General features: G+C 40.7%; 2 protein-coding genes across 9 annotated transcripts in view; one reads left to right on the forward strand and one right to left on the reverse strand.

Annotated features, from left to right (window-relative positions):
- Positions 1 to 6,717, reverse strand: part of DNAI3 (dynein axonemal intermediate chain 3) — a 63,638-nt gene extending 56,921 nt beyond the window's left edge. For 2 of the 3 annotated variants that reach the window (XM_045522956.2, XM_010963319.3), the window contains exons 1-3: positions 6,537 to 6,717; positions 4,003 to 4,080; positions 3,303 to 3,341 (exon numbers count right to left, since the gene is read on the reverse strand). In XM_045522956.2, the coding sequence (XP_045378912.1) occupies positions 3,303 to 3,341; positions 4,003 to 4,066 (103 nt within the window). In that variant the 5' untranslated portion in view covers positions 4,067 to 4,080; positions 6,537 to 6,717. Of the gene's footprint in view, positions 1 to 693; positions 2,300 to 3,302; positions 3,342 to 4,002; positions 4,081 to 6,536 lie in introns of those variants that run through there. The other variant, XM_074376103.1, reaches the window with a different exon arrangement.
- Positions 6,718 to 15,805: 9,088 nt separating this feature from the next.
- MCOLN3 (mucolipin TRP cation channel 3) overlaps positions 15,806 to 25,029 on the forward strand; it is a 29,829-nt gene continuing 20,605 nt past the window's right edge. Inside the window, exons 1-3 of one of the 6 annotated variants that reach the window (XM_074376115.1) lie at positions 15,806 to 15,876; positions 19,062 to 19,291; positions 22,904 to 23,080. In XM_074376115.1, the coding sequence (XP_074232216.1) occupies positions 19,064 to 19,291; positions 22,904 to 23,080 (405 nt within the window). In that variant the 5' untranslated portion in view covers positions 15,806 to 15,876; positions 19,062 to 19,063. The other 5 variants (XM_074376110.1, XM_074376111.1, XM_074376112.1 and 2 more) reach the window with 5 other exon arrangements.

A 25,029-nucleotide genomic window follows, 5' to 3' on the forward strand; every position in this document is an offset into this window, starting at 1 on the left:
AATGATTACAGGAAGCCTTTAGCTGAAAAAGGTAAGAAAACAGATTGTCCCTTCAGAGCCTCCAGAAGGAACCAGCCCTGCCAACACCTTGACTTTACCCCAGTGAAAGTAATTTCAGACTCTTGATTTCCAAAACTGTATGATAATAAATTTGTGGTAATTTGTTATAGAAGCAATAGGCCATTAATATAACCACAGACACTCTAACTTGTATTAAGGTGTGACTTATAATTTGGTAAATTATTTAACTTCTAGGGTCACAGCACCTCCATCTTGTGATGGCCACAGTGCTGCTTACTTCCTAGAGCTAGAAGGATGAGGGGGTGTGCCTGGCACAAAGCTGTTTCTCCATAAAAGTTAACTACCTATAAAAATTATACGGATTCTCTAGAAACCTCCAGACGTTGCCTGTTAGGCCCTTAGGAGAGTTTTTAGCTAGTCTGTTGGTCCCTTGCTTCCCTGGTAGGAAAGAGGGTCCTCATCCCCTGCAGCATGACAGCCACAAGCCCTGAGTGACAGCTGACAATGTCAGGACCCCACAGCTAGGAAGTCCGAGGGGTCCTGATGCTGCCTGAGGGGAGTCTGCGGGTACAGGGAGAGGTTCTAGGACAAGGGGTGCTAAGTCAAAACCTGCCCTCAAGTTTCACTACAAAGTACTGAGATTTTTTTTTCTCTTTAAAGAAACATACTCACTTTTATTTTTCAGTCCATTTACTTCCAGCTGAAACATCCCCATCATGTCCCATTCTCAGGTTCATGGATTTTCTTACCAGTCAATTATTTAGTCAGGAAATATGTACTGAGCACCTACGATGTGAAAAGCATGGTGCGAGTGCCAGGGTACACAATCTAGAGGGGGAGACAGACACTAAACAGACAAATACACTCAGAAATACATAAGGACAAATGGTGACAAGTGCAGTCTAGGAGAACACAGGGTGAGAGACAGAACATAGAACTAAGGAGGGCAGCAGTGCTCGTGGTCTGATTAGACAGGAGGAACAGGGAAAGCAATTCATTCATTCTTTTATTCAAGCAATCGACATATTTGCTGAGTGTTTATTATGTGTCGAGATCTGTTCTAGGCATTGCGGTACAGTGGTGAACAGAGAGAGAGCGAGAAAAGGGAAGGAGCCAGCATGGGTATGTGTGGAAATAGCTTATAAACGCATGAACATATAAATATGCACCATCCTTATCATCCACAAATCCTGTATTTGCAAATTCACTTGCTAAGATGTATTTATAACCCCAAGATCAATAGTGGTACTTTCACAGTCATTAGTGGACATGCTGAGAGTGGCCAAAATACGTGAGCTGCCCGATGTGCACACTGCCAGCTAAGATCAAACAAGACAATGCTCTACCATCTTCTGTCTGCTTCCACTGTTTATGTAGTACCATGTTTTTCACATTTTTGTGCTCTGTATTTGTGATTTGGCTGTCTAAAACGGTCCCCAAGCTTCCTGCTAAAGTGCTGTCCAGTGCTCCTAAGCACAAGAAGGCTGCGATGTGTTTCACAGAGAAAACACGTGTATTAGATACGCATCCGTCAAGCAGGAGTCATAGTGCCGTTGGCTGTGAGTTCAGTGTTAATGATTCAACAACATAAATAAGTTGTCTTTAAACAGAAACACACATAACGCAAGGTTATGTATTGATTGGTTAATGAAATGTCGTGACCAGAGGTTTGCAGGAACCTAATCCTGTATCTCCCTTAGGAGCAATGGCTCAGGATTTGCTAATTCAGTGTTTGCAGCAACTGTATAGAGCTTCCACGAGTAATGAGAATTGACTGTACTTTAACTTCAGAATTATGATAAGTGCAATGAAGGCAATAAAATAGTGTACTAGGTGAAAGAGATGCCTTCAAGGAAGGCCTCTGGCGGAGATGGGATTGGAGTCTGGATCTGAAAGATGAGAAGGAGAGAGCTGCGTGGAAGGCTTGTCCAGGCACCGAGGAGAACGAGAGCAAGGGTCCTGAGGCAGGAACGAATTGGGTATGTTTTGTGCTAAGCAAGGCCAATGAGCTGTAGTTAGCAAGAGAGGATGGAGAGACAAGGTCAGAGAAGAAGGTGGGCCAGGACCACTATAAAGACAAAGAAAAGCCATGGGAGAGCTTAAGGAGGAAAGAGACAAGTCAGAAGGGTTTCTGTGCGCAGAATGCATTGGAGGAGGCTGAGTGGAAGGAGGGATACCAGTTAGGGCTAAGGAACTAATCTAAATGAGGGATGCGGAGGCTACAGTTGTAGATATGGAGATCATGTGAACTGGATGGGTTTGAGATATACAGACAGGACTTGGGATGGTTTAGGTGCAAGCGAGGAGGTGTTGAGGGGGAGAAAGGAGTCAAAGATGAGACCCATGTTTCTGGGTGGTACATTCATGAATTCAGTAAGTGTTTTCTGGGCAGCACACCCTGCTCCAGTGCCGCTTACTAACAGCTGACATCCTCCCACCGCCTCCCCACCTCCACACTCCACACCTGCACCCCTTTGCCACCCTGGCCCTGCCACCACCATCTCTTTCCTGGCTTGTCACAATAGCTTCCTAACTAGTGTTGGCTTCAGTGCCTGCTCCTGCAATTCCCAACAGAGTAGCCAGGCTGGCCCTTTACAAACAGAAGTCAGATCGTGTCACCTCTCTGCTTAAATGCTGCCAATAGTTCCTCAACCTACAAGATGAAAAGCCAAAACCTTTATGATGGTATCCAAGGCTTTTCGAGCTTCCTCCTCCATACCCTCACTGTTTCCCCTCTGTTTCCAAACAGGAAGTGCATCCTCTAAGGCAACTCTAAAGAGAGTTTCAACAACAACAAAAATAAGAAGTTGTTGGACTAAGATTATGTCACCTCAAAAATTAGGAACAACATTAGTTTGGTTGTCTAAGTTTTAGCTTATTTGATTAAAAATCAGCCTCTCTCCTTGAAATAGTGGAATCCTACCATGACGAACAGATAAATATTGCCCAAGAGCCAGAGTTTGAGATTATTATAATAAAAGTCATAACTTGCAGATTTACCACACTTTACAGTTACAAACAGTCTCCTAATAATCATACAATGCTGGATTTTTAAGGGACTGCTTGGTTCTAGTCTATTTCTCAGTTTGAAATTCTCTCTTCCACTATTACTTTGTATTCTTTCTTTAAAAATTTTATTTTATATTACAAATGACACGATGTCATTTTAGTCCCTGCACATTTTGATCAGTCACTTCAATTTGTAGTATTCTTACTTGCTTATTACATATTAAAATATCGTAGAACTGGGGACATAAATTCTGAATTGTATTTCCACTTACCCATGCTCTCCATATTTATAGGTTCTGCTTCTTCACTAACTGGAATATAATAAAATGATGTTAAATTTACATTTTTGAATCAAATACGTATCTTAGTTTATTACAATCTTTTACCAAGTCTTAACACAAAACATAAAAGCAAATACACAATAAAGATTTAAGCTATTTTATGAATAATTCAATAGACAGAAACTGAAATAATTGTTTTTCTCACAGAATTATCTCATAGTGATATATTTGCTACGACATTTATTATATGGCATTTAATTGATATTGTAATGAAATGAATAAAAAATAAGAATCTATCCCCAGGGGAGGGATAAATTAGGAATTTGGGATTAATAGATACAAACTACTATATATAAAGTAGTTACACACCAAGGACCTAAGCATGGGGAACTATACTCAATATCTTGTAATAACCTGTAATGGAAAATAATCTGAAAAATAATAGATATACACATGTATATGCATAACTGAACCACTCTGCTGTATACCTGAAACACTGCAAATCAACTCTACTTCAATAAAATAAACATACTAAAAAAGAATAAATCCCCAGGTTTTGAATTCCACTTGTGTTTGACTTTATGACAGCAAAGATGTTTATCTGAGACATAAAACTATGATCATTTTGGCTGCTAATACACATACAAGTACTAAACGCTTAAAAAGCCCATTAATGAAATCACAGTCTTACCAGGTAACGTTATTTTATTTTTGCCTCTTTTTGAGATCTTTCGTTTTTGAGGTTTGGGAGCCATGGCTCAGACTTAGGCTGCATAAAGAGAAAATATCGTTAGTAAATTCTGGTTTATAGTCTCCAACAGTAAGTACTGTCATTCAGTAAACATAAGAATATGTTTTCTAAGTTTTGCCTTTGGCTAAGTCAATATGTATCTTCATAGAATGGGTGTTCTGTGACCAAAGGTTTTTGGCGACAAAAGTCTTCCTAAAGAGATCTTGCCACTCCAGCAGAGCCGTTCAGCTGAAGCACAAGGAGGCAACCTGCCAACACTGCAAGGTTTCCGCCACAGCCCTGCGGCGGAAGCACAACGGAGCTCTGGATCCCCTGCCCCTGCTTCAGGTTCCACTCCAGGGAGCTGCTCTGTGCTGCCCTGTGCCCGGCGCCTAGGCAGGTGCCCCAGCTACAAACACAGGCTTAAAGTCCATGGGCAGACACAGGCCCACAATGTGCATATTTGGACATAATTTTAAAGTAACATAATTTAAATAGTACTTCTGTCCTAGACTGTGTACATGTATCCACTGTGTCCTTATTTGCACCCCCAGAGAATACCTCCAAAAGTTTTTCTGTGGAAAACTAGAAGCCCCCAGCATTCCTTGGCTTGTGGGCCCTCTTTGTCAATCGTCAAAGCCAGCAACAGTGGGTTACTTCCCTCTCACACAGCATCCTCTGGCCTTCTCTCCTTCCTCCCTCTTCCACTTCTAACAGCCATTGTGATTACCTTGGGCCCACTAGATAATACAGGATAATCTCCCTATTTTAAGGTCAGCAATTTTAATTTCATCAGCAATCTTAATTCTTCTTTGCCATGTATAGAAAAATATTCACAGGCTCCAGGGATTACCAGGTGCTGCTTGAACATATATATCAGTTTAACACAATCAACCCAAGAAATCATCAAAGTAATCATATGCACCCAGTTCTTTTCAAATGCTATTAAATGACATGTGGGTAATTTGGTATTTTCCAATTTTCGGGGAAAACAAAGTTAATTTACCACCTAATTTGTCTGTTAGGTGACAAAATTGGAACAAACATTAAATGTGTGCTGCCTTAACAGAACAGCTCATTTATTACTTTTGCAAATATTAACTCTTGTGTCTAAAATATTGACTGGTGACCAAGGAAAAAGGAGGGTCAGGTTGTTCCACAGGCTTTTAGAGGTCTTAATCCTTCTTAATTAAAAAGCATAATATCTACGTTGCTAGGCATCATAGACGGAAAATTCATTGGCTGAGGTCAGCCTGATAAATACAGTCTAAACTGAAAAAAAAAGACTACTTACACTGTATTTGTGTTTCAGGCAAAATTCTATAGTTTATTTTAATAACTTCAAATAATAAAAACTCTACCAATATTGTGTCTAGAAAATAAATCAGCTGTCATTGGTGATATCAAAATCAAATGAGTGATGTAGTCTGCATAATTTCAATAAACACACTTATCTATTCAAGGTTTATTTGGGGGGCAGATTTTCCTTTTAAAAACAAATCCCAAATAAACATGTCACTTTTTAATTACAGTAGGTCTTACTAAAATTTTCCCATAAAACTAATTGCATATTTCATGTAGTGAATGTGCGATATTATATTTTCCAATTTTTCCCATTAAATTGACTTATGAAAGGTCATGAAAATTTTTCAATACAGATATCATTCACTAAGATTACTCTGAAATGCTGACCACATTTTTTCTGTTCCCAGCTGAAATAAATTCATTACAATCAAAAGCAGCAGAAGAGATATTTCATCTGCTCCTAAAATAATGGCTGTGCCTACCCAGGGGCTTGTGCTACAACTGATTTTCAAAGCCACTACAGCTGACTCATTTTCAAAACAGAATTTGTGAAAGATAATGCTTACAAATATTTAAGCATTCCAAGCTCCAAGTCTCTCCTGGACTCTCTGGCCATCTTCTGAGAAGTACATGGCATCCACCCTCCAGAGATAACCATTTCTACAATGTTTATTAGTCTACAGTTCATTCCTCCCCTTCTAACCTACTTTCATTCCTTTCCAAGATGAGCTATCTGCTTATTTAAGTAGATGCTAAATCATCAATTCTCCCTTTGAAATATCTCCTGAATTCCAAACTCTCCTTTCCCATAACTTGCTCTAGCTCAGGCCTTCAACATACCCTTCTATACCAGGAGTTCCTAACTATTTTGCGCAGAACCTGCAGCCTGGTGAAGCCCATGCATCAAATAAAAACATGGGATCACAAGGGAGACAGACAATGACAGGCACTGAGGATACAAAACCTGTGAACATGACCTAGTACATGCCCTCAAAGTTCTTAGAGTGTCGTTAACTGCTCTCTCGTTGCGACTTTTGTCTCCTGGCTAGGCTGGAAGTTATTTGAAAGCAGAGGAAGTTTTGCACATTTTTGTAATCTTCACTGGGCACAGAGGGTGTTTTAAACGTCTTTGGAAAAGTGAGCAAAATACTTGATTCTAAGCCTCCCTTCCCATTCAGAGCTTCCCTTACCTGATGCTGCTAAACCGAAGGGAAAAGAAGCCTCTTTGCAAAACCCTGGAGAAAAGTTTCTTCGGGAGCTGGAGATGGTAGTTTGACTCTCCTCTCTCCGAAGCCCCCCAAACAAACTGCAGTTCCCCTGGCTGGCTGTTGCCGAGACGCACCCGTTGCTAAGAAAAAAGAGGCTCGTCCTCTGCTGGGATTGACAAAGCAGCACCACCAATACAGAGCCCGCTCCCTAGCAGCCTCTTTGAGAGCAGCCTTGTGATTGGTTACTGTGACGCTGACGTCACGCAACTAGACACGGAGAAGTACGCAGTTTCCCACTAGCAAGGAAGGAGTTGCGCAATTTAGGTGCACTGAGGACGGCAGCCCGGCCTGACCCCAGGTCTGTCAGGCTTGGACCATGCCTCGCACCCAGCGCAGCCATACTCAAGGGAGAGCCCTTCTAGGCTGTGTTCTCTAGCAGCAAGGAGTGAAGGATGGTTGAAGATTTCGGGCTCAGAATCCCTTAGGGCTGCTGCTCTGCCCACCCCAGCTGCGACCTGAGGCCCTCCCAGGAATCTACCCTAGATTCCCGTGTAAAGTAGAGAAAATTTGGCTCGATCGTGGTGGCCCAGAACTTCTAATGTGTTACATTTTCTTCTTGCCAAAATAACTTTTGTATAGAGCTTGATTCAAAATGAAAGTAAGGGTCTCAGAGGAAGAAGATTAAATCCTTCAGCAACAGCAAGATTCACTTTATGATTACGGGTCCTGTGGGGTTCATACAGTCCAGCTCATCTCTCTGAACACTGTTACCGGCTCTCCCCTCCTTTAAAAAACAATTAAAACCGCCTAATTGGTAAGCTGGCAGAATTTAATAAAGTAATTCAACTGACCGCTGGAATTGGTCTAAATCAATTTTTTGCACCCAATTTAAATGAAAATATTTGGCAATAAGCTTACAGATTCTTAACGTATCTGAAATTAAATGATCCTAAGTATGATGACATTACATGGTGTGTAGCAAGGTCAGGTACAGTCTTTCAAATATCTGAATAACTTGGGTTTGCAAAATGCAAATAAATTTTACTAAAGAAATCATTAAAAAATAAAACTAGGAGGACTACTCATCATTGTGACGTTGTGGAGACTTTTATCGCAGGCTCTTCCACTCCCTGACACTGAAAAGTTAGTTTTCCCCTGGGCTCAGTCCGGAAAAGCCTTCTTTTCTTACTCTTTGCTCTCTCCTCATGGCATCACATCTATACCCCCTTAGATTTAATTCTCTCTCCAAACACATCAGTGACTTCCATTTCTATACTCAGCCTATTACATCTCATAAATTCCAGACCTGAATTTCCACTACCTCTTGGATATTTCCAAACATGTTGAGCTTAGTTCATGGTGTTTAATAGGTGCCAAATAAAGATACTGAGTAAATAAATGAATAAAGATACTGAATGAGTAATTACTGTACCAGAGACATCACCAACGTAGCAGAAGTGAAAGTCAACTTATTATTTTTCACACCTCTTTCAGGTATCATTTGGAAACTTTTTTTACTTCTTTATTTTCTCCTTTAGCTAACAGTACCTACTGTCTATTAATTTGCAAAGCTAGAAATCTGTCATCCCTGACTCCTCCCACCTACAGTCAACATGTCACTAAATCCTGTCATTTTCCTTTTCTAAATTATCTCTCAAATAATCCATCTCTTCTTAGCCATCTTTACTGCCTCTGACTTATTTCAGGTGATGATAATGTTCTCTTGATTTGTTCTCTCTCTTCCTCTCTAATTTATTTGCTAAGGTGTCACAGTATGTTCTGAAACAGAGCTTCAATCTTGATAACATCCTGCTTACATATTCTAAATCTGGCATGTGAAACCCTGTACAAACAGGGTTCTGAAAGATGCCTTAAAGATATCTGGAAGATAATGAGTTATATTTCTAACCTCACTTCCTGCCTCTCTCCCCAACTCAACCCACATTTTAGCACAGTGTGTCTCAACTGAACCCCTTAAGAGCCAAGAAACGTGAAACCATAGGGGTTGGGGGTTGGTAATAGGCTGATAGTAAGAGGGGTTATAGCTTGAAATAGATTTCGGCAGCAGAGATATATTTTTTTCATACAAAGAATTCATGAGGTTTTTGCATTCTGCTCCACAGTGTGTTCATGTTTGTTTTCATTTTTTTAATATGTCTAAAATGCTTACTCAATTCTATCTCAGTAAAACTGGGGGAAATGTCTAAAATCATTATTAACTAAATTGACATAAAATTGAATAAACTCAAAGGAGCCCCAGGCAGCTGTGACATGCTCACCTTGTGGTTTTCCACAGCTCCTGACACACTGCTGCCCAGGTCCAGGAGTTTCTGTGTCCCAGAAGGGAGGCAGAGCTCTGGTTCTGCAGAGCCCGTGGCTGCTCCCTAAGTAGGCCACGCCCTTTAACAGCTGTGCACCTGTTCATCCCGCTGCCTCTACTTCTGCCTCTACCTCTAATGCCTTTCTTCATCTGCATTATCTGGTAAACTCCTAATTATTTTTCAAGATCCAACTCAAATATCATCTTGCCTGGAACCCATCCAGACACCAGCAGAATTAGTCACTCTTTCCTCAGTTTTTCCATTATTGCAAGTATTACACTGTGTTGCAATGGCTTGTTTATATGGCTGTCCCCCTAACCCTTGCTACCAGACTTTAGAGGTGTCTCCTTCTTTTATATCTCCATTGTTTAGCACAGTATCTGACATGGATATTTAATATATGTTGACTCATTTAATTGATTGACTATTCTTGACAGCAAATCTAGAAAAAGCTGTCTAATCAAAGTTTCTTTGTATTCTTCCAAAGAACTTCCTATTCGTAAACAAAAAAATCATAATCCTTGCAGTCAGATTTAAGGAAGTAAATATTATAACCCTGTGATTTGGATGAGACAGCAAGCCTTTCTGGCATCTCTTCTTCACAGACACCCCAAGGGAATGTCCATTCGGAGGAGTGAGTCACAAGTCCTGATACCAAGAGAGTCAGAAATCAAATGGAAAATGTTGAGTAATTTCTTCCTGTCACAAATTCAAATTATAAATGATTGCCTGAACATCTGTTCTTTCCTGGGAGTGGTCAGAAATAAAGCATCCCCACAGTGGCTAACGAACAACTCAGTGCTCTTCCAGGGGATGCTGAACTCAATCTGCCGGAAATCTGAAGATCTTTAAAAGTTAGTTTTAGTTTTACTAGTTGAGTGAAAATGTAGTAAGTCAAGAAGCTGCTACTGAAAATACCTCTCTGATGATTTAAGGACATCTTGGTAAGCTTCAGATTGGGTGTACAAAGGGTAATCTGACAAACTGGGTATGAGGTGGATTTTTACTACTTATTACTTTAGTGCTTGATTCCCCCACCTCTTTTAAAAATTTTTCAAGAGTTAGTTTAGAAACCAGGGCCCGAGGACCCTTAATAGGAATCTTTATGCCTTTTGTCTGTCTGCATCAGTACACCTGGGAGGGAAAGAGGGTAGGAGAGAAGGAAGTGTCCCTGTTTGAACCCTAGATTGCTGGGATTCTGACATGTTTGCAAAGTGCTTGGGGAAATTATCACAGCCTATAGCAGGAGGAACTGAAGATTGTCCCGGAAGAGTACTCAGGTTCAGAAATGAGAAAACAGACAGAGAAGTCTGACCTGGGAACAAAGTTTACCTATTGGAAGAGAGGACCAATTGTGGCAAAGCTAGAAATAAATGGACTAAAACTTCAGTAAGAAATCAGAATGTGTGTGACACTAAAGTGAGGTGCTAGGCATTCTATGACTTCTGCACAGAATGACTTCAGTCTAACGGGGGCTTCCCCATCAGAACTGCCGGTCCCTCCCACAAAGGAAGGTGAGGCCCAGTGGGTTGTCTGCTGGCTGTGGTGGCAGGTGTCTCTAGGGGGCGCTGATGCAGGAGCTGAGGAGGAAAATATGGGGCCACTTGGTAGCAGGGTGGGCTTACTTGTGAGTATAGGTGAGACTCCACTCTCTACACCAGAGACAGTTGGTGGTGGGAGAGGCATCGTATGGTGGTGATAGTCTCACAATGTCAATAGGATCAAGAGGCAGTGAAATATCAATTCTGCATGTATGATGATTATTACCATTGGGACATTTTTAATATTTTTTAAAGTGGAATCATTCAAATAATACTTTCCTTAAAGTTAGAAAATTATGTCGGAACCTAAATTTGTCGCTTTCCAGAAAAGTGACATCAGACAAGTTGTTACACTCTCTATATCTCAGTTTTACATCTGCAGAATCTGGGATAATGATGCTTTCCTTGGAACCAAGTCAGATAAAGGGTGGGAGCAACCACACTGCTGCCGTGAAGGACATTCTTCAAAAGAGACGAAACTTCACAGGGGTGAACTGGACGCAGGGTGTCAATTAGTTCAGGTCCCCACAGGGGACCAGGGAGAGAGAAACTTGATTCTCCTCTCAACCAAGTATACAGCTTCAGATCTGCAATAAAATCTATGTTGAATATTTTTGCCACGTGAGGGTACAAATCACAAGGTTTAGTCAAAGGGCAATGTTTCCACCCCTGAGTTCAGCCAGTTTTAACATTTAAAGTTTGAACAGTTCAGTATGCTCCCAATAACAATTTACTTAGAAACTAGTTGAGAAAATTGTGTTTAATAAATTATTTTGAATGTAAAGGAAGGGTGTGCATGTTTGTTAGCAGCAATCATTTTTCCCCTATTTCCACTACATAAATGGTAAATAAAATTTTAAAGAATATTAGTATGAAGGGATGCCAGATTACTAGCCTGTCCAGATTACCCACAGATCTTAATCTGTCCCTTCTACATAGCACAGCCATAAAGAGGCTGCATTGTGCCTCAAATGTGCTACGTGCTCAATGAATAGTTGTTGAATCAAAATTACTCTGAAATTCTGTTCAAAGTGAATTACAGACGTTGCCTCTGCCCTTTGGTGACAAAGATAGATTTCCACGTTCAGCTGTCTAAGAGACATTTCCACTTGGATGTCTAACACAGGATTATCCAAAGTGTGGCCCTCTGATCAGAGCAAGCCAGGAAATATTTGTTACTAGTTCACCAATCCACAAAACATTTGTTACCCCTCTCTAGCAAAAGAAGTACAGAATTTGAAAGTGCTTAAAAACTTAATAGCATTCTGATAGCATAACTGCTTTATGTTACATATGAACAAAACTACTTAGTATTCTAAATGTCTTTATTCCATTTTCTAGCAATTTAGTTGAACTGTATTTCACAGATGTATGTCTGTGAGAGGAATGGAAACAAAGCCAAATCAAGTTGCCTCCAACAGACAGCTGGGAAGCACTTAATAGACATCTCAAACGCGTGTTCAAACTCAGCTCCTGATTCTCCCCACCCACCTGCTCACCCTGCAGTCTTCTCCACCTCAGCTGATGGCCACTCCACCTTCATGATTGCTCAGGCGAAAACCCAAGAGTCATCCTTTGACTCCTTTGCTTTCATCTTTCACCCTTTGCGGATGTATTTTCCACACAGCACTCAGAGGAACATACTTGTAAAACATAAGTCAAATCATGCCAATCGTCTGCTCAAAACCCTACAAAGGCTCCCCTTTCACTCTGTGTTAAAGCCAACCCTCACAATGGCCTACAAGGTCCAGCTTAGCCTGGCCCCTGTCACTAACCTCATTTCCTACCATTCCTCCTGACGGCTCACACGGCTGCAGACACACTGGCCTCCCTGCTGTTACTCAAACACACCAGGCAGGCTCCTGCTCTGCACTGGCTGTTCCCTCTGCCTGGAACACTTCAGCCAGATCTCCTTCATGTTTTTGCTAAGATGTTAACTCCTGAATGAGCTACCCTGGCTAAAACGGCAACTTCTAATACTCCTTGTTCTCCTTTCTCTGCTTAATTTTTTCCCCATAGTATTTATCACCTTCTGAAACACTCTATAGTCTACTTGTTATAGGCATTGTCTGTCTTTTCCCACTGAACTGTAAACTCTACAAGGCAGAAGTTTTTTTTTTTTTTTTTTTCACTGCTGCATCCCCTGTGAGTAGATCTATGCCTCCCAGGTAGAAGGTGCACCATATAAAGTTCATTAAATGATTTGGGATAACCACTTTGGGGAGTAATTTGGCAGGATCTATTAAAACTGAAAACGTATGTATCCTACCATCCAGCAATTCTACTCCTTGATGTTTACCCAAGAGGAACTCATACACATGCGTGAGGCAGTGGTTCATAGATGTTCACTGCAGAATTTTTTTGTGATGGCAAATGGTTATTGTAGTAGTGTTTCCAAATTCCCAACAGATACAAATCTTTAGGATTCAGGAAAAAAAACAAAAAAAATGAAATTCCTAAAATCATGAGTTATTTTGTATTTTCATAACACTTTTTACATGTTTTTAAAATGTAAAGAGAAACCACATAATAAACAATGAATTATTCTTCTGTGACAGGGATATACTAAGAGTTCCAGAGGTTTCTTTCTGTTTTAAGAGATAATAAGAAAAGTGTGATTTATTATTATTATGAACCAATATATCAGACAAGGTTGTATATTTCAGTTACATGTTACTTGTTAGACATTTCATAACAAAAATAATTAAAAGAGGGAAGCAATAATGCAAAATAAATTCTAAATAAAAATTATTTTTCAAGATGAAAAGCAGTTAATATTTAAAAAGTTATTCTTCATATGACAGTTTAAAACACATAGAACATTAATTACCTTATTCAATAAATTTGATCTTTGTTTTGTGACAGATATTCCAGACGAGAGAAAATTTCTTATTCTATGTTTGATGTTGGTTCAGCTGTTATAAGTGTTTCAAAAAGAATTATCAGATTGGGCATTAGGGCATATGTTGCTTTTTATAAGCTCGTTTACTTTTTTTCACAATAAAAATATTTAGTCTGTTTTACAAAGAACTATATCCTTCAGTGAATATTTCAACTCTGAAAATGCAGCAAACATGATTAGGTAATATTCAAACAATGTAACACTTGGATCTCCTAGCAAGATCAATAATATTACATAGAAATATGTTTAACTCACCAATTTATGAAGTTGTTTTGCTTGCAAAAGGTTATTTCTTGAAATACCATCAATAGGATTAAAACAATGTATTCTTGTATCTAAACATATTAATATTTATTTTATTTGTAAGAAGTACTCACCAGCAGGGTCAGGAACACACATTTATAACATGACAACAATTACAAGCAAGACTGACTGCTTAGATATGTTAACTGTTTCTAATGTGCTCCTGTCCTGCTTCCAGAAATGCTGACCTTAAATTTTGACTTAATTTCCTGTCTTCCTTTTGATTTGATGGCAATATACTACTTTAAACCAACAACATCATTATGTTCATTGTCAGGGTTTAATTTTCTCCTTTACATTGTTTTGGCACAATGTAATTTGTTATGTGAGGATCTATTTCTGCGCCTGCTAGTCTGTTCCAATCCATTTTATATGTCTCTTTCCATAAACACCAAAACATCATGTTTATAGAGCTTTATAATAAGTCTTGAAATCAGTTAGGGTAAATCCTCCAACTCTGTTCTTATTTTAAAAAATTGCTTTTGTTATTCTGGGTTCTTTGCATTTCCATAGAATTTTAGAATTAGCTTGTCAATCTGTGTGAAATAGCTTGCTGGAATTTTGATTGAGATTAATCTATGAATGAACTTGGTAAGAATTGACATCTTAACAATACTGTCTTACAATACATAAACATAGTTGATTTTTTCATGAATTTAATCTTCCAAAAATTAAAATTAAAAAAGGATCGACATTCACAAGCAGATAAAGTACGTCAGGCACAGTAATGGGTGCTTTACATCTATCAAATTAATTAAAATTCATCATTCCTTTTATTAGGCAAATTATATATAGAAGGAAATGGGGAGATGGAGAGGTTAAGTAATTCCCTGGGGCCGGTCAGTAGGTGGCAAAGAAGGGAGTGTGGGTCCCCAGCTGTCTGACACCAAAGCTTGACTTTTTCTATTCACCAGTCTACTTAACTCAGCTGTAACTAGGGCCATCTCTTATGGCTGCAAACCTCTCTAAAGTTCAGATTGTTCCTGAACAATCAAGCATTTCAAACTCCCACCGTCATTGTTATGATAAGGAGATATTATTAAGTCATGTGTAGGCATGTGGGCATAGGAGATTACATTTTCCAAATTGCACTTGAGAATTGAGTGTGCCAATTATACCCTTTTGACCACCTACCTTGTTCACAGCACTTGGGATTCAGGTTTATGATCAGCATAAAATTCTTGTACTCCACTGCAAGAAAAAATATTGCCATTTATAAATTATCCATGCTAATTATCCTGGTTTAGAATTTGGAAACAATTTTGTAAAAGATCTAAAAGCTCTTTATATAATTTGGGGAACTAACTGTTGTGGAAATTCAGCGACTTTTCACAAATCTGCCTGTGGCCAAAAAAAAAAAAGAAAAGAAAAAGAAAAAGAAAGAAATCAATTAAAACAAACCCAAAGTGGCTGTAATTAAAATCAACGTGCTTGATTTATTCCTGATAAGCTAAAGTTTAATTTAAAATAAAAGAATTCATGAAAAAAAAGGTTATGGTTGCAGGTCTACTCTTAAAAAAATATTCAATGACACTTATGAAAGTGTCCATCCAGATAGCTTCAGGGGCCACTGCAATGAAATTTTACAGTGGAGGAGACGGGGTACAACTCCCAATACAGCATGGGCAAGTGGAAATTTGCAGGTTAGGGGTTAGTGGATGGAATATCCTAAAAGAAACAGTAGAGTTAAGGAGAGTTCTGGCTAAAATGACCTAGCAGGACTCTTGCTGAAAAAGGACCAGGACCATCAGACAGCTCCTGGGGAGTGAAGGATGAGGAAGCAGCAAACATACTGACGATCATCACATACTGAGGCGGAGGGTGCTTCTGGTTAAATTGACTTAGCAAAGTTCTTCCTAAAACTGGATTTTTACAAGGAAGTGCACACGTGAGCCTAGAAGAAGGCTTCAGGAGCCTGACTGAAGTTTGGCCAAGCAAAGAATCTTTACTTCAAGTACTTCCAGTCACATTTCTTTTAAGAGCTTTTCGGGACTCTTTCAAACTCAGCATCCATTCTTCAAGAGCCTAGTTAACAGTCCGCTAATTTTATAGCAATTCTCCCAAACTCGAAGGCCTAGAGAGGGCTCAAGCTTGAAAAGTCTTCCCCTTCACGATTTCCTCTGTACTTAAAAAAAAAAAAAAAAAAAAAAAAAAAAAAAAAAAAAAATCAGAGTAGAAGGCTGCTGGAGAGGGCTGCGCACTCACCCGCCTCCAGGCATTCCACATCAGTCCTGGCTCGTTTACCCCCACAACCGGTGAGAGGGAGCCCGGAGCCCATGCACTTGCTCCTCCCGGCTGCAGGCAACCGCAGAAAACCCGAGGAGGGTTGAGCGGGTCGTCTATGGGGACCCGGAGGGGCGCGAAGGGAGTGAGGCGCCCAGAGAACGGGGACAGCGCCGGCTCGCTCAGGCGGCCTCCTTGGCCCCACGTCCTGAAGGGCGGCTCCAGACAGGGCGTGCAGGGGAGCCGGAGCGATGCGGAGGGGGTCACGGGTTCAAACGGCCGGAGGAGGGGGAATGCCACCGCGGCGGCTCCTGGCCGCCGGGCTCACGTCGGACTCCGGGCTGAGCCGGGCCTCGGACGCTTCTAGAGCGGCGGACCCGCAGCAGCCCCGGCCGCTGAGAAGCCGCGACGACCCCGCCCCCGCCCCCGCCCCTCAGCCGGCGCCCCCTCCGCCCGTCGCGGCCGCGAGTGAGCCGAGCGCCGCAGCGCCGGGAGGCGTCGGGTGTCGTGGGAACGGCGCCCGCGGCGCCAAGGGAGGGACCGCGACGTCTCCAGCCGTGGGTGATACAAGGCGGGAGGGTCGGGCCCCGGGACACCGGCGCCATGGAGGGGACACAGGTGGGCGCGGGGTGCGAGCTGCAGCAGTTCGGCCCCGCGCGAGCTCCGCTACCTGCCCAAGGTCAGTGGCGGCGGCCCCCGCGCCCGGGGAAGCCGGGACTCCCGCCGCGGCTGCCCGGAGACCCTGCCGCGCGCCGGGAAGCCACGTGCGTGCGGGCCGGGCCCGGCCTGGAACGCCTGGGCGGAGGGCGGCCGTCTGCGTGCGGCCAGGGGCTCGGAGACGTCCTGCAGGTTGCGCTGCCAGCCTCTCCTGACTCGGAGTGTCCCTGTGTTAGAGGCGGGGGCGGATGGGCTTGGGGGCCAAAGCCGGGGTCCCTGCGCTGAGCGACAGCAGCCTCCAGCCGGGCTCGGGTCGTGTGAGCAGCTCGCGTGCCTGTCGTCAACTCTGAGGGTTTTGCTGTTTACATATATTCCCTGGTTTTCTTTAACTTTCTGCAGTTCAGTTTAGTTAAGCCTCTCCCCGCTGTGAATAACTCCCCTCGGTGTGTTAGCTGTAGACTCTGCGAGCATGCCTGGTACCGTGGGCCGCATCTCCACCTGCGCGGCGCCCCGGGCGGTTGTGGAGGCGTGTTGGCCGACACAGTCAGCGGCTAGGGGTCTGGGCAGTGGCAGTTTTTAAAGTGCACCTTCAGAGGGGCTTCTGTGACGTGGTAAAGCTAAGGTTTGCAGCAAGTTGAGCGATCAGCCCTCGTGAAAGAAACGTCTTCCTTCCGGGACAGCTTGGTGCTGAATACATTAATCGTGGTTGGCTCTTTTTACTTTGTTCCTATGGGTACTGTTACACGTCGTGCGGCTCGTTTGTTTAAAGTTTAATTTTCCCCTGTACCAAAATAGAAAGGGGTGAATGTGACCTCAAATCTGTCATTCACCAACACGCTGTATTATTAACAACTTCATTATTATGTTGGAGTTCGTATGCGAGTTTCTGGTGAACATAAAATCATCTTTCTTATAATTCCCAGAGGTAAAGTCTCTTTAAATGCTAGTTTAAATGTCATACCTTGTTGAAGAAGGAAAAAAAAAATGGTTTTGAATGAAAAGCCCTAAGGAATTAACTTTTTCTCTCCATATGTCTTTACCTAAAAGTTACTGTACTCAGATCTTGACAGGCATTTTAACACACACACACCAACCATACTTTAATGAATTCTATTATAATTATTTCATTTTGAAGGTACTGCATATGTTATTGTAAACATGCTTTAGGCCCTGTTGACTCAGTAATATCCTTATTAATCTTTTATTTATCAAGAATTTTACAACTTTCCCCACGGATAGATTTTTATAGCCACTATCTATTGTTTGGAGATGTTGGGTTTGCTAAGAATGTTTTGATTCAGAACCAAATGTCGCATTCTAGACCTGGAAAGCACCTGAGCAGTGACTTGTAAGATATTGTATTAATACAGTTTGAATCCCACCACACCCCCATCAATCTATGAATAGAAGTTATGGTAAAAATTATCAAATAGAGCCAGCCTTTCTAGTCTATAAAAAGGAACTCTACTCTCCTTGGTGGTTTGGGGTATTTTACTTTGAACAGGCTTCCATAATATCAGTATTAGTCTGAGGGAAGATCCAAGGTAGGTTCCAGCTTCTGGAGAGACTTTATCACTTTGGATAAGCTGACTATGAAAGCAATAAAACCAGCCCCATCCTTTTCAAATCGACCAAAAAAATAGGTATGAAGTGCTTTGAAAAGTAAAATGTGCTACGTAAAATATATATAAGGCCTTCAGTAAAAAGCTAGTACAAGTGATGTGGCTGATTGGGATTTGGACTTAAATTGAGATTCTGAGTTCTTCTTTGCAGACCTCCACTGTAAGTCCTCTGAGGCTTCCACTGCCTCTCAAGAACCTTGTTGACTGTTCAGGAAGCTGCTCCATCTGCTGGGGCTGTAGGGAAAGTGAGGCTGTTTGCTTAGTGTTAGACGCTATGCAAGGGCTTTGTTTGCGTTTTCATTGCAGGCTCGCTAGAAACATATGAGGGTGGGTATTCTTATTCCCATTTTGCAGAAGAGAACGCTGAGGCTCAGACAGGCTGAGTGACTTGCCTAAGGTGACAGAAGAGTCACATTGTAGAATCAGGATTAGAAACCAAACAAGATCTTGGTTCTCTACAGCACAACTTCTACCTTTAACTCAATGGTTTTAATTTTTTTTGTTTTAGTAATCTGATGAAACTGTATCTCCTTAGGAAAAGTGACCATATCCATATATCTGCAAAATTTTGCATAAAATTTCAGAGTCCACCTACTTTCTGAAGCCCTTACGTGGGCTTTCAGGACACCCTGCTTTAACTATACGTTACTGAATGAGGCAGAAAGCATATACATACTCTATGTATGTACATGTAATTTTTTATTAATAGCAGCCCTTGAATTTGGTAATTTTCAATTGGGTAAAAATTCACTTAGTAACTGAAGCAAAATGACGTGCTACATTCTAATTGATTCTGTAAACATCAAAAGTACAGTTTAGCACAATGGTGCTTATTTGAAAGCAGATCTTTTGTTTGGGTTTCTTCAACTAGCCTGCAATAGCAATAGAACATTGATTTTGCCTTCACTTACAGTTGTTTTTTCTTGTTTTCCTCCCAGAGATGGCAAATCCTGAGGTCATTGTAAGTAGCTGCCGCTCTCACGAAGAGGAAAATCACTGCACTTTTAATCAGCATACATCTCCCTCGGAGGAACTTCTATTAGAAGATCAGATGAGGCGAAAACTCAAATTTTTTTTCATGAATCCTTGTGAGAAGTTCTGGGCTCGAGGTAGAAAACCATGGAAACTTGCCATACAAATTCTAAAAATTGTAATGGTGACTATCCAGGTAAGCATCTCGGATCATGAGTTTAGTGAAGTCTTCTCTTACTAACAAAGAGGACGATGGATACTGGTGTTTTTCTTTTTTTAATAACTTTTAACTGTATGCATGATAAAGAACAATAAATAAGGAGACATACAATCTTACACCCTTCTCTCTTCAATATTTGTGAAGAAGATTTTGGGGTTTTTTCCCCCTAACTTTTTTCCTTCTCATCTTTCATTAGGCTATAACTTTAGTCACATAATGTAATTACTTTTCAGGAAAAGAATATTTTAATATTTGGCTTGGCTTCCAATCAAGAAGTTTAGCTGAAGGTTTCTGTATCAACCGTGGAAACCAGCTGTTGCCCAACCAGAGGATTCTTTTCCTTCCTAGTTAGTTTCCTGAGAATTTCTCTCTCTTCAGAAACTTCAGGCTGAGGCAGATACTTGGATTCTTACATCCCTGTGATCACAGGAGCCCTGCAGTGGGAGAATGTGGGGCCAACTGAAAAGGAGTAGCATAGGGGGTGAAATTTGAGGCTTCATTTTAGGAGATGTCAAATCTCATTTCCTTGGCTTCTCTTAACATTTTTGGGGGAAATTATATTTTGTGATTCTTTACATATATATATGTATATATATACTTATGATTTATTCTTGTAAAGGTGTGTTTTCTTGCTAGTGACAGTAATTATCTCTTGTTAAAGCAAAAGGACAAAAATAAAAGCAGATTGTAATAGGAAAAATAGATGTGATGATTCAACTTTATCAATACTTTCTCGTGATTCGGTGAAAAATGCATGAGTAAGTAAACAACTGATATTCAAGGAGATTTTTTTAAACTGAAATCGCTAATCTTAACTGATTTTTGAGAACAAATGCTTAAAATTGTTAGAAGCTAAGGCTTTTTCTACAATCAAATGGAAGTTGGTGAAAGTTCTTGTCTAAGTTTCTGATGCTTGATGTCATGTAAAGGAGACTAACATTTGAGTGGTTACCTTTTCCCAGGACATTATTTCATTCAATTTTCATCAGCACTCCTATTGAATAAATACTGGTGTCCTTCATTTCACAGAAGAGGGAACTGATGTTTATAGGGTTTTTAAAAAGCCACAGGACTAGTCAATGGCAGAATCAAGATTTTAGAGGCAGGTGCTCTCTCTCTAAGATATCAACATAAAACAGATGCTCAATTCTCAGTATAATATTTGGCAAGTTAGAATTGAAATTCTTAATTTCCAGTTGATAATACATGTATCAAATAGTGAAAAAAACTATCTGTGTTGTTTCTGATAAGTAAGAGGGAAAAACTATATCAGTTGAACATGAATATTTTCTACTTAGAGTGATAGATACCACTTGTGTGTTTGCTGTGTTTGGGGCTAAACATTTTACACCATCATGTTTAATTCTTAAAATAAATCAGAGGTAGGCAGTGGTATCCCCATTACACAGATGAGAACACTGAGGCTTAGTGAGGTAAAATAACCTGTCATAGTCAGGAAACTAGAAGAGTAGAACGGAGACTGAAACTCAGATTTTATTCCCTCTAGGACTTACGTCCTTAATTACTCCTAAATCTTTTAGGGAGCTCATCTAACCTTCCTGTGTTTCCTAGGGTGGTCAAGAGGAAACTGACTAACAGTTTAAGATGTTAAGCCTGTTAGTAATAAGCATATAAAAGGCATTTAGGTAAGTTTTTCAAAGTAACAGGGTTTTTCTTAATTGTGATATTTCCTTAATTTACATTGGCGCAATCAAACAAATATTACATACTTTGTCCAAATGAGCAAATTAGGGTGACTTGATGACAGAGTTCCTCTTTTCAGAGAAAAGGTGGTACTCCTGTTAAGCTGGAGATTTTGTGTCAGGAGCAGCAGCAGCAAAAAAATAGATGTCGAAGATGATAGGCACCCTACTGACAGTTTCCCTGTTCCCGCTGCCTGGCTCAGCCTCTGAATTACAGCAGTTCTCTCTCTGCCAGTGGGCCTCCTGCCTACCACTAGGTCCTTGAGGGCAAGGCTGTGTCTTCTGTATGCTCAGGACCTAGCTCAGTGCCGGCACGTGCAGGTACTCGTGTGCTTGAATAGGTAAAAATGTCTTTGGGAATTCTCTGGAGGCTTTTTGGTCATCAGCTTCAATAGATGTGAAATCCCTGGAATATCAAGTCATCTTATTGGAATTTAAATAGGACACAACTTAAAGAGGCTTTTCAGAAATGGCAGTCGAATTAGGTGGAAAGTGATGACATGTGCGGGGTGCAGGGCGTACATCACAAGGGGACATGAGAGGGGAAAAGCCTGGTCTGCTGTCTGTTTCTCCCCAAACAGACCTGGGTACTTTGTGTACATGATTGGATGGCTAGAGCTTGGATTTAGTCTGTTAGACTTGGGTTCATATTTTGACTATACACTTCCTACTGATATGACTTATAAAAATTATTTAACTTTTCTGAGTCTTTATGTACTTATCTGTAAAATGGGTATATTAGGAACTATACTTTGGGATTAGTGTGAAGAAAGTTCCTGGAACAGTGTATGGCATATAGAGGGTTCAATGTTGTTCTCCTTTTCCATATAAAATATACCTTGCCCCTCACCCTGGGACCTAAGTCAAAGTATATGTTCTAAACATATAGCACGCGTGCGTGTGTGTGTGAGAGAGAGAGAGAGAGAGAGAGAGAGAGAGAGAGAGAGAGATTGAAGTGGTTTGGGAGGGAAGAGAAGGTAAAAGAGAACTTGGAGTACAGTAAGGTGTGGGTGTGATGGGAGAGTGTATGTGAATATGACAGCAGTGCAGTTAAACAACTTTTTTGTGTGTAAATAACTGAGTTTTATGTAAAACTCAGGGGCCAGTCCTGCATGAATACGAAGGATATGTTATCTTAACATACTTTAATTTAGAGACGAGTTGAAAGAATATTTTTATTTTCGGTCTTCTTGTCACAGTTTTGGCAGCTAGCCCCGGAATACAGTCTGGTGATAGGACTTAGGCTTATGTAAGACAACGCTCACATTGTATTGTACACCTGCTTCAAGGCCTTCTTGCTGTCCTGCAGAATTCATGTTAAACTCTTCCACTTAGCGTTCAAACCCCTGAACCATCTGTCTCCAGTTTTTCTGCTCACATTTTTTTTGCTATTTCTCAAATTGAATTATGCCTCAGTGTCCCCCTAAAGTGCTAAGTTCCACTCCACCTTCCTAGCCTTTCCCCTGTGCTCCTCCCATGTCCCCTACCCAAGTTCTGCACATACTTCAGGGTTTCTATTACTCTTTCTTCCTTATGGGAATCTCCCCACTTCCTTAGTCAAAGTTACCTTGCGTCTCTGAACTTAAGAATTCCTAAAGGACTTCTTTGAACTCCTAAAGCTTTTGTTGGTGGGGACAATGTCATAAGTGAGACCATACATGAAAATAAGTGCTGAAAACAGGAAAAGTCACTTTCTTTTGTTTAAAAACTGGAAACCCACCTTATATTTCAGGAAAAATTAATTCACAGCTGCCAAAACTTTAATTTCTATTGAACGTATTCAGAATTAATTAGACATCGAATCTTGAATAGATAAATTGGCATTATATGGAGACCTTTTATTTCATTACTTTTTCACCCTCTTACTTCTTTTTTTTCTTTTAAGCTGATCTTTTTTGGGCTAAGTAACCAGATGGTGGTAGCTTTCAAGGAAGAGAACACTATAGCATTCAAACACCTCTTCCTAAAAGGATATATGGACCGAATGGATGACACATACGCAGTGTACACGCAAAGGGAGGTGTACGATCAGATCACCTTCGCAGTGAACCAGGTAAACAGAGTACGTGCATTCTTTACTTGGAAGAAAGATTAGCCTGCAGAATTGTTAGCAATGGGCATAATAGAAACTGACATTCACGTGTACAAGGGTGAATTTTTTTTAATGAAATATATAATGACATGCATAAAACCATTAAAAAATTTTTAATATTGCCAACAAACTTTTACAAAACTGGAAGTTGAGAAATGTTTTTGTTTAGTAACAGAGAGACAGAAACTTCAAAGACTTAATGAAAAGAGTCAGAGCTGGGGCTTGGCATGAGAACTTCAAAGCTTTAAAATGATTAACTATGACCCTGGTTGTAAGTGGTCATTTAAGTCTTCAGCGTTTATACTTTCAGGGGCCCTTAACAAGTACTGAGAATATTAACTTTGCAGAGTGTGTATAGTAACCAAGACCTGAAAGTTCATTTAAAAAATAAGTAAGGCTTTTATGTCATAGATAACAATGATTTTATTGTACCATTGATTAACTACACCCAAAAACGTAAGCTTGTTTTTCATACAGATGAGTCAAATTTCTATTCTGAGTTTCTAGACAATTTGTTTTTGCTACAAACAGTACTTTCTCAAGTCTGAAACCTCCCATTTTGTAGCAATCATTGGAAGCTTTCTTAAAGTCAGTGTTTCCAACCTGGGTTAGTCTTAGACGACATTTCAAAATTATTACAACTCTTCATCAAAAAATTATTACAGTGCAATCATTGTCTTCATTATCTAGCCACAAACCACACACAGTGAGATAAAATACGTATTTGTGGCACTAAGGCTTTCTGACAGCACGCAGATGGTGAATATTGGCCCAAAGTCTTTATAGTAATAGCAGTAAGCCTCATTGTTAAATAGCATTGTCCTATCATTTGTAAGGGACAAAACGGTATAATGCTGGAGATACTCAGCTCTGAGATTCTTGTTTTAAGTTTATTATGTTTACCTAAAAAGATACTCTGAACCTAGTTGGTAGTTTGTTTGGTGGGGGAGTGGGTAGAGGCAAGACGTAAACGGTTCATTAAATTTTTTCTAAAACATTTTTACCTTTATTAGGAAGCCTAAAAGCAGTCTTTTAAATATAGTATTTGGCATTCAGGCCGCTGTGTTGATCCGATTCCCCTGTTCATTACAGAACTGCACGGAGATTCCTTCTACTAGTCTACAAGTAGATATTCTTAATTGGGGTGGGGTTTGCCTAGGGCAGGTGACTCCCCACCGTCTTACAGCAGGCACTTCCAGGCTTTTTTTTTTTTTTAACTGAAGGTAAAAAGTATCTTGGTCACGAGGCTCATGAATAAAGTTTTTGTGGTTAATGAGGTCAGTTATTCTACGTGATTCTAGAGACTGGATAGGGGAAAATGTGTATGAAGGAAAGACCTGTTTGCTGTAAGGGAATATCTTGATGGCTGAGGTGATAGACACCAAAGAGAACAAACAGATAAGACGGTAACTTCTCAGCCGTTAGAGCTATTTCCACGACTAATTGGTTTTCTTGAGGAGTGGAGCCCTAAAATGTCATCAGACGAATAGTCAGGGCCTCGTCCTGAGCCAGCGCTGGTTGTAACAGCACCATTCTTTGTTCAGTATACGTGCTTATGTATTTGAATGTCAAAGACCTAGTTATTTTTATACTGTATCCTGGTTTCCTTGGTCATGTTTGGGTCATCTTTACTAGGTTCCTTCTTTCATCTGCTCCTTAAATTAGGGCAGTCCTCAAACGTTTGTCCCTTTCCTGCAGAATTTCCCCCGCTCCGTAGCCTCTACCTTCGCCAAGACAGGTGACTCCTGAGCAGTTGGAGTCACTGACGCTGACACTGCCGCCTGCAGACAGCTCAAAGCACCTCAGAACCGCTCTGTCCAAAGCAGGTTCATAGTCTCTTCCCACCCGCTCCCCAGACCTGCGTCTCTTTCTGGTCAGTTGCTTAGGTTAAAGGTCTCAGGGTCTTGGAACCATTTACT

The sequence above is a fragment of the Camelus bactrianus genome, chromosome 13 (genome assembly GCF_048773025.1).
Source record: "Camelus bactrianus isolate YW-2024 breed Bactrian camel chromosome 13, ASM4877302v1, whole genome shotgun sequence".
Lineage (NCBI taxonomy): Eukaryota > Metazoa > Chordata > Mammalia > Artiodactyla > Camelidae > Camelus > Camelus bactrianus.